Source organism: Adiantum capillus-veneris, chromosome 7, assembly GCF_014529385.1.
Source record: "Adiantum capillus-veneris isolate H3 chromosome 7, ASM1452938v2, whole genome shotgun sequence".
NCBI classification, from domain to species: domain Eukaryota; kingdom Viridiplantae; phylum Streptophyta; class Polypodiopsida; order Polypodiales; family Pteridaceae; genus Adiantum; species Adiantum capillus-veneris.
Window position 1 is genome coordinate 34,035,867 of NC_140937.1, and position 15,526 is coordinate 34,051,392.

At 45.7% G+C, this 15,526-nt stretch overlaps 2 protein-coding genes across 2 annotated transcripts in view; both read left to right on the forward strand.

The window, feature by feature from the left end:
* The first annotated feature begins 541 nt into the window (after positions 1 to 541).
* LOC147453669 (uncharacterized) lies at positions 542 to 1,468 on the forward strand. The gene has a single exon (XM_086516955.1). The coding sequence runs from the start codon at positions 542 to 544 to the stop codon at positions 1,466 to 1,468; it is 927 nt and encodes a 308-aa protein (XP_086373081.1).
* A 1,234-nt stretch (positions 1,469 to 2,702) lies between these two features.
* LOC147453670 (uncharacterized) overlaps positions 2,703 to 15,526 on the forward strand; it is a 45,123-nt gene continuing 32,299 nt past the window's right edge. The window contains exons 1-2 of the mRNA XM_086515787.1: positions 2,703 to 3,068; positions 3,147 to 3,277. Of these exons, the coding sequence (XP_086371913.1) occupies positions 2,939 to 3,068; positions 3,147 to 3,277 (261 nt within the window). The 5' untranslated portion in view covers positions 2,703 to 2,938. The remainder of the gene's footprint in view (positions 3,069 to 3,146; positions 3,278 to 15,526) is intronic.

Sequence of the window (15,526 nt, forward strand, 5' to 3'; positions counted from 1 at the left end):
ACTACGGCAAAGGTTGCTATCGCGTAGCCAGACTATAGTCATGCATCCAATTGATTTATATTGTGCAAGGCCCCTTCATTTTGAAAAGATGACATTCTATGACTACCACAGAAGATACAAAATTATGAAGCCACACGAACATACTCCTGTATTGAGTTTCCGTGATGCGTACAACAACATCATCATAGAGAAACAACGCCTCGTCAGATTTACAGAGTACGATCCTGGCCATCAAACAGAGGGATTCTTCTTCAATGTCTTGTTGCAAAAACTTCCCTTTAGGAACGAGATGGAACTTCTATCACCAACCAACACACTCTCTTGTTACTTCCTGGAGTGCAAAATCCGTCGGATCATTCTTCATGATGAAGACTTGGAGATGTACATAAATGAGCACACCCAATGCAATATGCTCGTCTCTGAAAATACAGGTCACACTTTAAACCTCATAAAACAAAAGTTCATCCTCAATCGTGAAGATCCACTCACTTGTACAGTGAATGACATAGTTGAACTAGGAGTATCTCAAAGTCGTGCTACAATGCTGAAGCTACTGCAAGAGTTGGCTGAGACCAACAATGCAGCTTTGACCTCTCAACAGCAAGAAATCTTTGATCGTATATCAGGCCTGAGTAATGGCCTCCATGTCATTACAAGTGTTCCAGGATGTGGAAAAACATTCCTCATAAAATTCTTCACCTCAAGCTTCATAAAAAATAATAAGACCGTTATCCTGACTGCATCAACTGGAGCAGCGGCCGCTCGCCTTAGCAGCCTTGCAACCACAGTCCACTATCAATTCAGGATCCCTTGTTCTAAGCAACATTTCCCACAAGCAATTCATCCCACAGATGAAAGATTTGTCGCTATACATGGTGCCAACGTCATTATCATAGACGAGATATCAATGCTAACGAGGACAATCTTCAATATGGTCGTTCGCCAGATAGTTAACATCACCAACGGAACACTCCTTGACCCATTCAGTCAGAAGCTCATATTGCTTTTTGGGGATTTGGCGCAACTTCCTCCAGTCTGCCATCACCAGGAGCCATTATGCCATGTTTGCAATATACAAAACTCAGCTTACATCGCTGCAGCCACTCCCCACAACATGACCTTCTCAGTTCGCCATGCTGCAGACCCCACTTACGTCCAATTCTTGGATACGATCCGTGTCAAGCAACCAACAGAACAACAAATAGTAGAAACGCTGTCACAGTGTGTAATTAATGAAACTGAACTCCTGCAAGTAATTGATGACGCTACTACACTGATATGTACTCATAGGGAAGACGTATATAAGTACAACAACTTGATTCTGCAAAAGTCTTTCTCGGCATCTGATATTGTTGCCATTCCATTGAAGACCAATGCTCTTGACGAACCATTGCTGCTTTGCAGGAATGGCTCCAAGACAAGGCATTCCATGAGATGGACAATACTGCAATTGGGGCTAGATGTATGATTACAGAAAACATTAACTTGGCTATGGGTGTTGCGAATGGATCCACCTGCCGTATACTTTCCTATTCATACGACTGTACCGATCAAATTGCTGCTATAGAAGTAATGCTATCACCATGACAATACGAAGGATTAAACATGCTACAAGAGCAATCAATTGCAAATGGTTCTACAAAAGCACATTCCCTTTGTCACTCGCGTACGCAATCACTGGACACAAATCTCAAGGAGCTACGATATCAAAGAAAGCCATCCTCATTATAAAACAAGCTTTCGCCCCAGGATTGGCATACGTCATGTTCTCTCGAGTGATAGAAAGACGCCATCTCAAAATATTGAATATCCCAACCCCAAGGATGTTCTGGCCGGCCAGTAGAACACTTCCCCAATGGTTAGACATTTCCTCGTAAACATCCAAGTATCAAAGGGAAGCTCTCTCTAATTGCAATAGTATTCCTTCAAACACTCTCCAACTTCATGCCTTCTCCTCCAAAGCTTGGCAATCAAGGCATACTAGTTTTTAGAAAATGTTGGCACATACTAGCTCCCCCTAATGAGGACCTTACCCTGGAAAAGGGTTGGAGAAGAATCACACTCAGGCATTCGAGCATGCAGTGCCTCAAGTAGGGATCAAATTCAACTTGGTGAAGGATGGCTTTTTATGCTTCTCGTGTAACTAAATCAACAGCTTGTCGGCAACGTCCAAGAGATGGTATATAAAAAAAATGGGAAAATTACCAAAATATCCCTCTAATTTGTGGAAATTTCCAAAATACCCCTCAAATTTCAAAAATTCCCAAAGCACCCCCATTATTTGTCATAAATTCCCAAAATGCCCTTGAAATTTTCCAAACTTCCCAAAATACCCCTGGTTGTGAGAGTAAATTTAAAAAAAAAACAAAAAAAATTGTAGCTTTTCATAAGAAGAGTGATTGTCTACCATACAGGATGCTAAACCTAAAATTTGAGTTGGTTATGTAGGCTTTGGAGATTAATTCTTTCATTATTTTTTGACATTATTGCCTTTTTTTTGGGAGGTAATTTGCAAAAAAATTACATGCTAAGCACTCAAAAGCCGATCTCAATTGTCAAACAAGAATAAAGATAAGAAAATCTTGAAGATCCAACATAAAAAGATACAAGGGAATTTTGGGAATTTTTCAAATTTGAGAGGTATATCCACAAATTAGAGGGGTATTTTGGTAATTTTCCCTAAAAAAATTTATCTCCTGCTTGCTGCATAGCGACCAATGTCCGCATCTGTGGTCTTCGCGCTGCGGTGTTCGTGAGCTGCCCGCTAGCCGCTAGCCTCCCGGGTCCTTGCTTGTAGAGAACTCTGTCAATTACATCTCGACGGCCCACTCTCCTTTGAAGTGTTATTTTGTCGTTGGCTAGCTGAAATTGCAGGGGTATTTTTGTTGGTGCTCGTTGCCAGTCGTTGGTTTTAGCGCGCTTACGCCACTCTCCTACAATGTTGGGTTTGTCTTCTCGTCAGCCTTGTAGAGCGTTTGAAGCTTCCCACGACGCTAGCTCTTGTCCTAAGACACGAGCTTCCTACGTCTCGAGAGTCAAGATGTCCACATCTCCTCACGACCCCGCAGGTAATGCTGTTACTTGCTTCTTGACACACTTGTTTTGCACACGATCGCTGCGCTAAAGTGCTCTGTTTTGGCTGGCAGGACTAGTTTCTCAAGCTGCCCAGAAAAGGGTCACTATCTCAAATCCTATGGGCGAGTCGTTGGTTGGAGTCTTTGACAATTCTGGCTCATTAGACACGGTTGTTCTTTGCCACGGCTTCAGATCTTCCAAGGTGAAGCTTCAGAACCTTTGTGTTCGACATCATTATTTACATACGTACTGGTGTGCGCATGTTAACGCACACAGGTTGATCTCCAACTTGCATAAATAACATATTCTCCGATCCATGCGTTCAAAAATATCTTATGGTGTCCTTGTTAACTAAGACACTGGAATTTGCTTTTTTGACGTGATGTAGCCCTGCTAGTTTATTGATCTTCTATTGGCTGCATGATTTTTCTGTGCTCTGTAGTTTATCTGTACTAGCATCGGTGGCGCCAACTGACAGGTTGTTGTAATAACACTTTTGCGGCATGGATTTTGTCTTTGAATCATTGGATGCATCTCTTTCCATCACACTTCCATGGCTTTTAAATAGTGCTGCAATGAGCTCCGCAGACACTTCTAATTGAGAGGCTATACACCTGAGCGCCCCCCCCCCCCCCCCCCCCCCCCCCCCCGCCCCCAAAATGGCATCTCCAAATAACATGGAGGCTATTGGAAAGGGGGAGGGTGTCTATGGTTGAGATTAGACATCACAGGCTGGAGGAAATCTTGGTTTTTGGATCAAATGTTTAAACTATAGGTGAATTGAGGGCAAACTAGGGCGAGTAGTTCACCTGTAATTTACCAACTAGATTGACAGCCGGGATCGCCCTCGTTCACCCTTAGTTGACCCCTAATGCACCCAGTCCGTTGTCGGGTGATTAAGGCTTCGAAGGTAAGCCAGGTCAGCACTGGGTTGCTTGTTGTGGGAAAAAGCACCACACCACCCAATAGGCTAATAATTGCTTTGAAACGAAATGAAGTACCAAAATAAACAGATTTGCTAACACGAACAAGACATGACACACATTTACCCAAGCGTCACCGTTAACAGCACCGTAATGTAAATTAGCTGTAGATTAAGGAGTTTAAGCTCCCTTACAACAGGTTAACCCTATTGAATATTGGTAATAGAGAAACAATTTATGAAACTATGTAGAAGAAGTAGAAGCAGATGGAGAGCTCGCGGTGATCTCGATGGCGGTAAGGAAGTTCCCCTCTTTTTGCCACCGTAATGGCTTCAAGAACTCTCCTCCTCTTGTTCTTCTTGTTCTCAAAAAATCCCTCAATGATTGCCTTCCAAGAAAAAAAAATCTGAACTCCCCAAAAATGCCAAAAAATTGGGTTTTATAGAGCCCTTAGGCTATTTTTAGTAAGCGATGAGCACCGGACACTTATCCCCTTGAATTAGAAGCTTTTGCATGTGAATGTGCCTCTTGTAGGCTTGGCCGACTCCACTCTTTCTCTCATTGTCTTTGTACATTACGGGAAGGCCCTTGCACTAGCGCTAGTGGGCTCCCCTTACTCTTCAAAAGGGTTGGCGTAGGAACGGCCGCCACGAATGCCACGTCAGCAACTGTTTCGCCTGCCGAACGATAGCGCCACAGCGCAGGCCATACATCAACGCCACAATTGGCCAACACCACTACGCACGCCACCAGCAGCGCCTACGCGCCACCGGGCCATGGCTGTCACGTGACACATCCAACCCTGTGTCCGTGGACAAGCTACAGCATGACCAGGGTTCAGTTTAGTCAAGTCAGTCTAGAATAGGAAGTGATCTGGCACTTTTGTGAGTCTGTTCGCAGACCGTGCATGTCTAGACACTTAGATTAGATGCATATCCTCTGGTTGCACACAGCATGACCATCAGATTACAGTCAGAACCCATCAGTAGCATTTTTTCAGTACATAGACCTATTTTCCCTATTTTTGACATTTTTCACTTATTTATTAAGTGACTTTTGTTGGAAAGTAGGTAGGGCAATTTTGCTAAGTTTGTATATAAGCAAACCTAGCGCTAGCACTTTCTGGCAGAAGAGGCAACAGGAGCACTCGCTCAACAGGCAACTTCTCAACAGATCCCTAGCGTTTCTGCTTCATAGCATAAAGCTAGCGTTTTTGGACCAGATCAGCCAACGTTTTTGCACTTGCAGATTCACGGCGATAGTAGACAGCAGATCAGCCCTAGCGTTAGCAGATTCCCCCACACAGCAGATCAGTCCTAGCGTTAGCAGATTCTTCCCGTGTGACACCAAATCAGCCTAGCGTTTTTGGAGCAGCATAACAACCAACGTTTTTGTAGTTCCGTCGCGACAAATCAACAAGAAGACCAACGTTTTCAGTTTTCAGCATTTTCAGTTTTCAACCTTTAGGCACAACAGAACAAGTCCCGAACCTCGCAGATCTCACCTTTCCGCAGCAGTTCCTTGCCGCACGGTCAGATTCCGCGAAGTTTGCAATTTCAGCCCGGAAAACGCAGATTTCAGCATCTGCGTTTTCAGCGCGTCATCGTTGCATCGTCGCCATCGACATCGTCACCGACATAGAGTCAGAATTCAGCAAATAAAGATTTGCAGATTTCAGCCATTAGCATTTTCAGATTTCAGCCCATCTTGTCGTCATCCTCATCGTCGTCGACATCGTCGGCAAGTCCAACCATTGTAGAGATTTGTGCAATCATAAGTAGACCCCTCTCGCCATAGAGAGCGTGGCCCTTGGAGGAGGGTTTGACAACTTCCCGGTGTCGTATTCTCTTCTTTCTCTCTCTCTCTCTCTCTCTCTCTCTCAGTCTCAGCACCTTCACTCACAGTGTCCATTCACTTTGTTTGTGTCCATTGCATTCTCTCATTTAAGAATGGAAGGCTCTCCCTTTGTTGCTAAATTGGCTTTATCTTACAGAAAAATAATTCTAAATGAATTATTGGATTTATAAGTGAGGGTTTTCTCGCTTGGAACACCAAGGAAAAATAATTCCAAATGAATTATTGGAATTTTAAGTAAGAGGGCTTTTCTCACTGGAGACATCCGAGTACAGAGTATTCCTAGTGCGTCATTCAAAGTAATGACGGGAGCACTGAGAACGGGAATATCTGTAAGGCCACTAAGAACGGGTACTTCTGATGCGTCACATCGGATGAGTGATAGGAAGCATCGGAAAGAAGTATCCGACTATCCGGGAACGGACATCTCTGATGCGTCATAGGATGGGTGACATAGAGCATCGTGAAGGAGATGGTACCATAAGTTCGGTAGGAAAGGACTAGGTGATGGGTATTCCTGATGCGTCACAAGGTGGGTGACGGGTGCATCGGAAAGGGGATATCCATAGTCGAGAGGAAATCTGAATTGGAAAGAGGAATACGCGTAAAGACGGAAGCACAAGAATAAAGATGGGTTCTGAGAAGCTTTTCTTAAAAAGCGGAAAATTTTAACGAGTTTTCCGTGAAGAGCAAAGGCTTTCCTGCGAGGAATCTATGTCTGCATTGCATTTGTGCATGTGGTTGCATCCAGGGATGCCTGGGAAGTGTTGTGAAAAGCATTGTTTTAAACTTATAAGGTTTTATTGAGTTTTTGGACAGGTTCAGACCAATTTTAAAATATGTCGGCCGTCCACTTAATAAGTGGGCAACCACTTAGAAAATAAAGCAACAAAACCAGCTAGCGAATTCTCTCTCCCTATTTCGGGTAGAACAATAAATAAATAAATAAAAAGAAAAAAAAAACGGCCGCGATCTCTATGCGAGTAGCTATTGATGCCATGGTCAAGGAGCTATAAAAGCACCACATGCCCTCACTGAAAAGGAGTTACCAACGTTAGCAAGAGAAGACTCTGCCGCCAGATAACGCAAGAGATCGCGAGACTACGAAGCACGGAAGTGGCTTTCCCGCGAGAGAGCGACAGGTATCTATTGTGGATTCGCCATACGAATTGTTGTCGCATGTTTGCGTGTGTGTTTGCAGGTACTTCATCGCGAAGGAGAAGCGAGAAGGGTTTGGCCTACGCTTGGGAATTCCGTTCCCGGAATTCGGAAATTGTCTGCGGAGTCTCAACTCCGAGTACAGACGGAAAAAGGATTGAGAGCTCGTCTCTCGGATTTCCCTTACGGGAAGGAACGACCATCGAGTCAGAGAATTAGAACGGAGGGGTTTTCTCCGGTTCTTGTGCTTATAAAAAGATTCTCCCTAATAAAGGATTCTCTTTAAGGGGGGGGGGACCAGCCCATCTTCTGGTCCCCAGTACTATGTCGATCTTCTCTATCTCTCTCTCTATCTATTTCTCTCTATATCCTCTGGCTTCAATATTAAGAGATAAATTCTATTTATTTGAGTATATTTTATATTGTTATGCGCTCCCGTTTGTGACACCCTTCCCTAAGTAAAAAGGAACCTTGAGCACAGTTCGGAGCACTCATCTTGAGCAAAGTTCAACATTTACCTCCATTGCACCTTACAATGGCATTGAGCTCCAAGCTCTCCCAAGGCACCTCGTTGCTTGTGAGGATGGTTTATTTGCACAGTATATACCTGGCAGGGTGCTCGTCATCAATCCCATGTAGGATTTCAACTGCCACGTGGGCCGTGGCACCTCAATGGGTGGCCACTCTCCACACCTCCAAAGTCCACAAAACTTAAAGGAAAAAAAAAAACTTCTTCTTTTTCCCTATTCTTTTATTACCTGCAAGCTCCTACTCAGTAACCCGATCATTGAGCCATAATATTCACAATGGAAGTCCCGCTAGATGGCTTCAGACCATGCCGATCCCACCACTTTTGGTTATTACCAAGCCCTCCAACCGGAGCAACAAAGACCGGTAAAATTCATCTGATGCATCCCCATTGGTAACTGACGTCGACTTCAACCTTTAGTACCTTGATAATCCGGTGTCTGATTGGCAAGCCGTAAAATCCCTTGGCCTTCACATACCGCATACTTCATATACAAACCCTGATGAGGTTGCAAAACCTTCAGATGGCACACAAACCGAGGTGACCAAACTGGTTCAGAATTGGTTCCCGGTGAAACTTTAACGGCCAATAGCTTGGCAACCGGAACTCCGATTGCCGATCTGAAAAGATCGACACGCTCCACAAGATGAGCACTTTCGGCGCATGCATTCACTAAAGCTCTAGACCTTCATCTACAATTGTCCAATCCGGGTCGAATCTGCAATCTACTCAACTTCAAACTAGCATAACTTCCTCACCGTAGCTCCAATCGACGAGCCGTAAAGACAAGCCTGTAGATCACTTGGAGTACTGCAATTCTAGTCTATAAACTCCCATCTGTGATCACTTCAAGCATACTCTCTTTTAGCATTACGAGATAGTTTTTGGTCCTTTAAACCAGTATCTGGCATACATCTAGCATTAGGCTAGCTTGTTATCAAGCCTTGACCACTGATCAATAAACACAGCCTTCAAAGAAGCTTAATCTGCATCCCTCTACTCACTTTCCCTCCATGGAAGCGGAGCTGCATGGTCCCACAAATGAACCTTGCTTTTCTTTCATTTTTTTCCCTTTCCCTCAATTGCGCCAACACAATACGTTCTTTGCTCAATCTGGGTTCGCTTCACTACAAATCACTAAAGACATCATATCACATCTTGAATAGTGACCCATATATCGGCCATTTCTATAGATGGTTTGCCAAAGGAATCGAATGTTCTCTGGCATGTATTTGTTGCAATGTTCACCTAACAATCCATAGGTGTTGAGAATATTCAGTGGTAAGTCAATATATAGCAGTACCAGTGCTTGTTTGGAAGTTAGGTGATTTAAATTCTAGGGGGTTTCGACTTTGATCATTCTAACATCTCATCATACATTTTCAACTTGATTGCACATTCAAAACCTCACGTAGTGTTTGTGTATATTACATGTACAAATCTGAGTTAGACTCTCATTGATAGTCTTTGGGAGTGCGACAAAGATGACCTGATTGAAGTGGACATTGTTTTAAGGATAGAAGATCCTCAAGATCCGAAGAAGTGTAAGAGTGCGCGTGTGCGAAAGCGTGAGAGAGGAGAGGGGAGAGAGAGATAGTAGACACCAAACGCAAGATATTGTGAAGAGGGAAAGGGGGCGATCAACCCCCCGCTGACTACCAGAACAAGAAGACCCGTACAATGATAAGATAATAATAATTTCAGCATCTAGACTCCATACCGCAAGCCCTGAACCTTGTAGATCTCACCTTCCCGCAGTAGATCCTCGCCGCACGGACAGATCAGCCAACGGTTGCAGATTCAGCCCGGAAAACGCAGATTTCAGCATTTGCGTTTACAGTGCGTCGTTGTCGCATCGTCGTCACCGACATAGAGTCAGAATTGAGCAGATACAAGATTTGCAGATTTCAGCCCTTAGCGTTTTTAGATTTCAGCCCGTCTTGTTGTCGTCCTCATCGTCGTCGACATCGTCGGCAAGTCCATTGCATTGTAGAGATTTGTGCAATCAATAGTAGACCGCTCTCGCCATAGAGAGTGGGGCCTTCGGAGGAGGGTTTGACAACATTCTGGTGTTGTATTCTTCTCTCTCTATCTCTCAGTCTCAACACCTTCATTCACAGTGTTTACCACTTTGTTTGTGATCATTTGCACTCTCTCACTAAAGGAACAGAAGGCTCTTCCTTCCGTAATTAAAAGGAACCCTTGAGCACAATTCGGAGCACTCATCTTGAGCAAAGTTCAACATTCACTTCCATTGCACCTTACACAAAGCATTCCGTCGTGATGGAAGCTGTCCAGAAGGTGGCGCCACCCCCTCTTGCAAGCAAATTTCAGAAATGCTGCTGTTTAAGGAAAACGCTGGCTGGTCTTCTTCTTCTTGGGAGGGAGGACTTGATGCGGAAGAAGCGCCTCAAGGTTGACAATTGATACCATGTGAGAGCTCGTGTGCGGAAGCGTGAGAGAGAGAGAGAGAGAGAGAGAGAGAGAGAGAGAGAGAGAGAGAGAGAGAGAGAGAGAGAGAGAGAGAGAGAGAGAGAGAGAGTAGACACCAAACACAAGATATGGTGAAGAGGGAAAGGGGGCGATCGGCCCCCCTCTGACTAGACAAAAGTGCAGCCTATATGCATATGCTATGGGTGGCCAGCCCGGAGGCACACTAGCCGTACATGCATGCCCTAGACCTGTGAAGCAGCAGAGTGGTGTAAGTCTAACAAGAAGGAAGTGCCAAAGTCCAAGAAGGACAATCCAAACTTGAAGAAGAACTACTTGTGGTCGAAGAGGAGTTGCAAAATATTGCCAATGGTAGGCTATATGTGCACATGGGCTTGATGTGCCATGTGAACATGCTACCATGGTACAAAGCCAAATACTAGACTAAAAGGCCCCAACGAAACATGTACCAACACTATATTTGTAGGAACTGACAATTCTATTAGATTAGTCGAAACCCATGCATAACCCTCTTTGCTTAAATGGTTTTATAAGGTACAATCAGGAAATCTGTGATATAAGTGAAACCAGTAGATGCGTATCCGTGGTCTTGTACGTGTCAAGATCGAACAACATGATGTGTGCAAGACGCATGTCTTATTAGGTACAACTATGTCACTTGGGTCTGCAACATTGACAAAAGTCAATGGCACAAGTCAACATGACAAAAGCCATCGTCAAAAGTTGGATTTTAAAAGTCAATAGGCTTGCTAGCAGCTTCGAAAGTGTAGGTCTCATAACTCATATTAAGGGGACTCTTAGGGGTTCATCGTTTGACAAGTGTAGTAGAAGCAACAACAGCAAATTTTCATTAGGAGCTGCCTCCCTTTCTCTGTCTCTAGCATTTTTGGCAATAGATCGCAGCCGGCATTGTGTCTGGTTTTTGCATTTGCATGGCAGCCACTCTTCATTCCCCATCATTTGTCAGAAAGGGTCACAACTATGTTGGAGAGTTTTTGCGGGCCTTTGAGAGTGCTGGTTAGGATCCATAAAAATACTTGTAGGGGGTCATAGACAACGAAGGAAAAATATGGCACATCATTAATAAACTGCCACCTAAGTATGAACAATCCTCTACTCGTCCACTGTTGCATTCACGAAGAACTGATTACGACCTCCGGGCTCTACCAAGGAAGTTATTAGAGTTTGGCATCTCTCTGGATTTGTCCAGTCGGTCCCAATGTCTCCCAGGGATGGTTGATAGGGAGTGAGGGCTGTTTTGTGGTTGTGGCTGGCTGGAGTGAGGTGGTTTTCTCATGTCGGGATATTTCTAGCCATGTGCAGCCTGGATTTTGGCTCTCTCTATGGCCATATAGGCTTCTGCTGGCTGGGTATATTTTCCCCCAGCCTTGCCTATTTTTCTTTGAGCTCTAGTGGCCTCTGCTACCCTATTTCCCATTTCTTCTTTTTTGGCCCCATTTCCCCTTCTTGTGGGGCTGGGATTGGGTAGCCTTTGTGAGGCATATATGCGGGGGGGCTCTTTGGGTATGCAGTAGGCAGCCGTCATTGGGCAGCCTTTGAAGAGGATTATAGGCAGCTTGCCAGGTAGAGAGGAGGGCAACCCTAGCGTCTTTGGGGCAGCCCTCATCTGCATTTTTGGGGCAGCTAGCTAGTTGAGTGGGAGAGCATGTGCTGCATTTTCAGGGTGTTCAGCTAGGCCCTTGAAAGTGTTCACTTGTGGTGCAACACGTCCCCTATGCACTAGCAACAGTACCAGTTCCATAATCCTGAAGTTTTTCTTCTTCAAGGTGACTTCACTATCACCAAAGCCTCTCGAGGGCAGTTTCCTTTTTTGCCTTGAGGCTGACAGTCTTCTTCCTCTTGTGGTGCAACACGTCCCCAATGCACTAGGAGCAACAGTACCAGATCCATAATCCTGAAGGTTTTCTTCTTCAAGGTGACTTCACTATCACCAAAGCCTCTCCAGGGCAGTTTCCCTTTTTGCCTTGAGGCTGACAAGTCTTCTTCCTCTTGTTCAGCCCTATTGCCAGGAGGAGATCTCATCTTGTGTCATGCGTAGTGGAATTGAAACGGTGAAGATCTAGGTTTTACACTTCCACAAATCCTTTACTTCTTTTCCTTGCGTTAGTGATTCCTTTTTAGCTTGAATGATGGTTCCTTTTACTTTTCCCTGAAGAGAGGGAATGAGAGAGTGCGGTAGAGATGTGTAGAGGGAGAGAAAGAGAGAGGAGGAGAATGACACCCAATGGGGTCCATACCAACCCTCTCAAGGGCCCCCCCACACCGTTGCCGATTTGGTATTTGCTTTTGATTGCGTAGATGGGAATGTATACACATGCAATACCTCAAGTGCAAAATCTACTAACTCGAACGGGGAATGTCGCCACGGTAACTTCTCAAGGCGAGGCACCTCTAGGGCTGATTTGATGCACCTTTGGATCCTTCTCAATGTGGGATTGCGGATGGCCACGGATTGGTAGATCTGGGGCTGATTTCCACTCCCAATGTGAGAGTAATGAAGGGCTGAAAATACAGATCTCTACAATGCCGATGATGGACAGCAATCGAGCACTCGATGTTGGCGAGGGAATGGCCGAGGGGAGGCTCGATGGGTTGCCGAAGTCAGGACCACAACGGGTTGATTGTGAAGGCAGATCAAGCCGTTTCCAACAACGGAAAGGGGCTGAAATCTGAAAACGCTGGCTGCTGATCTGAAAACACTGCTGCTGATCTAAAACGCTGGTGCTGATCTGAAATTGCTGACACTGAAATCTGCAAAACGCTGGGCTGCCTTGCTCCCTTTGCTAGCGCTCTGCAAATCTGAGATCAAGTGCTAGACTGAGGGTTCCTGTTATAGGGCTGAAATTGGACTTGTGAATTTACTAAGGCTTAGGTAGGGCAAATTGTCCACTAGACCCAACAAAATAAATCATAAAAATGATTTATACATAAGTTTGGCCAGGGGGTCAGTTTTTGGGTGACTGTCGCATAGCTGCCCACCTCGGAATCTGATTGGCACGGGGAATGGCTTGTTGGATTCCTCTAACCTAAAACTACATGCACATCATACCAGATGCCCACCGTAGTGTAATAACATCTATCAAAACGCATGTACAACCATTTATGCAAGAGGGTTCAAAATTGGAAAACCTAATCTAATGGACTCGTTCGGACATGCAGGTCTTGCAAACAGATTCACAAAATTTCCGATACGTATTCTTCTAGGATTCTAGAAGAAGGGGAAAACTGGCTGTTAAAGTCGATGAAGCATGTCCACGTGGGCGTGTGCACGTGACATCTTGCTGCTCCGCGTGCATGCTAGGTTGGTTCCCGTGTGTTGCCAGAGGTCTCGTGTGCAGGAGCAAAGCTGCAAATGGCAATAGCAGTAGCAATAGGTTGTACCAAGGGTCTACCCATCAAAGACATGCCACATCTATTCCGGACCACCCTTGGGTACTCGTATATGCAGCTTTGTATAGGCATGAAGAGCCTTTCCTAGATCTCTCTCTCTCTCTCTCTCTCTCTCTCAATGAGATGCCCAGTCTCTTTTTTCCTCATCAATCTCTCTTCTCCATAGTTGCCTTGTAAGCGTATGTGGCATGGCAAGTTTGTGTTTGGAGATCCTATCGAAGTCCAGGTGTCCACTGAATTGGTAGCCAGCCCGCGTCTTCGGTAGCACCTCTCCTCTCATCAGGCTCTCTCTGTGTCTGCGTAGCTCGAGCAAAAACAAACCCAAGCATCTCTGATCCTCGTACTGCATGACTCTGGAGAATGGTCCAAAGCCCTCTTTGAACAAGCAATGGAAGCGGCCTCGTATCTCGTAGTAGACGGGGCAGTGGCATGTGTAGTGCAACTCTGTCTTAGGCTCGATGTCATACAGGGGGCATGTCCTAGCCTCTGCTGGTACTCCGATGTATCTCCCAGTCTCGATCCGCAGCTGGTGTGAAGATGTACGTATCTGGCCGATAGCACATCGTATCCCATGAGACAAGTGGGTGTCCATGGATCTGGGCCTCGTCACAAAACCATCAACCGTAAGCTGGAGGAGATGCTCTCTGTAGAAAGCCATCTTCGTGCCCAGCTCCTGTGCTGGTTGTATCCATGTCCTCCTGGTGTCTAGCTGAGTCAAGTCCTGGCAGATGAGCCTGGTGATCTCGGACTGTGTAAGAGTCAGAGAGGGTGCATCCAGTGAGTACTGGAAGGGAGGCAATCTGTCTATGTTGAACCCATGCGCCTGAAACCATGATGTCATCTCCCCATACCAGCATGCTGTATCTCCCTGCATGGCTAACTGTCGAGAGGACTCAAGTGCAAGGCGGGCATATCTGTCTCTGGGAATTTCCCACATGCGGTGTATGAAGGAGACCGATCTGGTGAGCGCCTCAACCACTAGTGGGGGGGCAGCTAGCTCTGCTCGAACAATAGCACGTGGTACTGAGGCCTTGGCTCTAATGAGCCACGAGATCATAGAGACCAGAGGCTTCTCCATGTCCCCCCATCCATCACTGCGGCCTGTCCTCCCGTGATGATCTAATGAAGGTCCCCAAATCTCAGCTCCATAAAGCAATGCAGAAGCCACCAGAGTGTCAAAGAGCCAGAGCTTCGTTCGAGGCTCCTGAAACTGAACCTGTGAACACATCCTTTCCAATCTACCCAATGCTGCATGGGCTCTGGTCAGTCTAGTCTCTGCTGCCCTCCTCAATGAAAATGCTGGCCCACTAAAAACCACTCCGAGGTAAGTGTACGCCTCTGTATATTCCACAGTCTCCTGGCCGTATGTGAATGCTGGCGCTGACCTCCTGATCCACTGTGGGGTGGTATTAAATATGATGACCTTGGTTTTACCAAGGTTGACGGACAAACCACTTTCCTGAGCAAACGTATACAAAGCATCCAAGTGACGTTGCATCCCCTTCGGAGAGTCGGAGATTAACACAATATCATCAGCATATAACAATAATGGAATCCATGTCCCTGCCAGCTGTGCACCTCTATCACCATCTCTCTCAATGTAGTCAGAAACCTCATCCACATACATACCAAATAGAGTAGGAGAGAGCGGGCAGCCCTGCTTCACCCCAATAGTGGAGTGAATCGGTGTGGATAGACCCTCTGAGGTGCGTACCTGCCCCACTACTGACCTGTATAATGCCATGACCCCCCAAATGAGCTCTGTGGGTACTCCCATCTGCTGTAATCTGCGCATCAATCTAGCTCTAGGCACTGTGTCAAAAGCTTTGCGGAAATCCACAAAGCTACAATAGATCCGTCTCCCACGCGATCTACCCTCCTCAATGATGGCTCTGAGTGTCAAGATATGGTCAAGAGTAGAAAAACCCCTCCTGAACCCTGCCTGCCTGGCTGCGCGTATCCCCTCCCTCTTTGCCCATCTACTCAGTTGCTGCTCAAGAATAGATGCGTACAACCGTACCAATGTGTGTCCAATCATGATAGTGCGATAATTCCCAGGCTCCATAGGGTCTCCCGACTTGAAGATAGGTACAATAGTAGATAGGCTCCAAGTATCCGGCAAGCC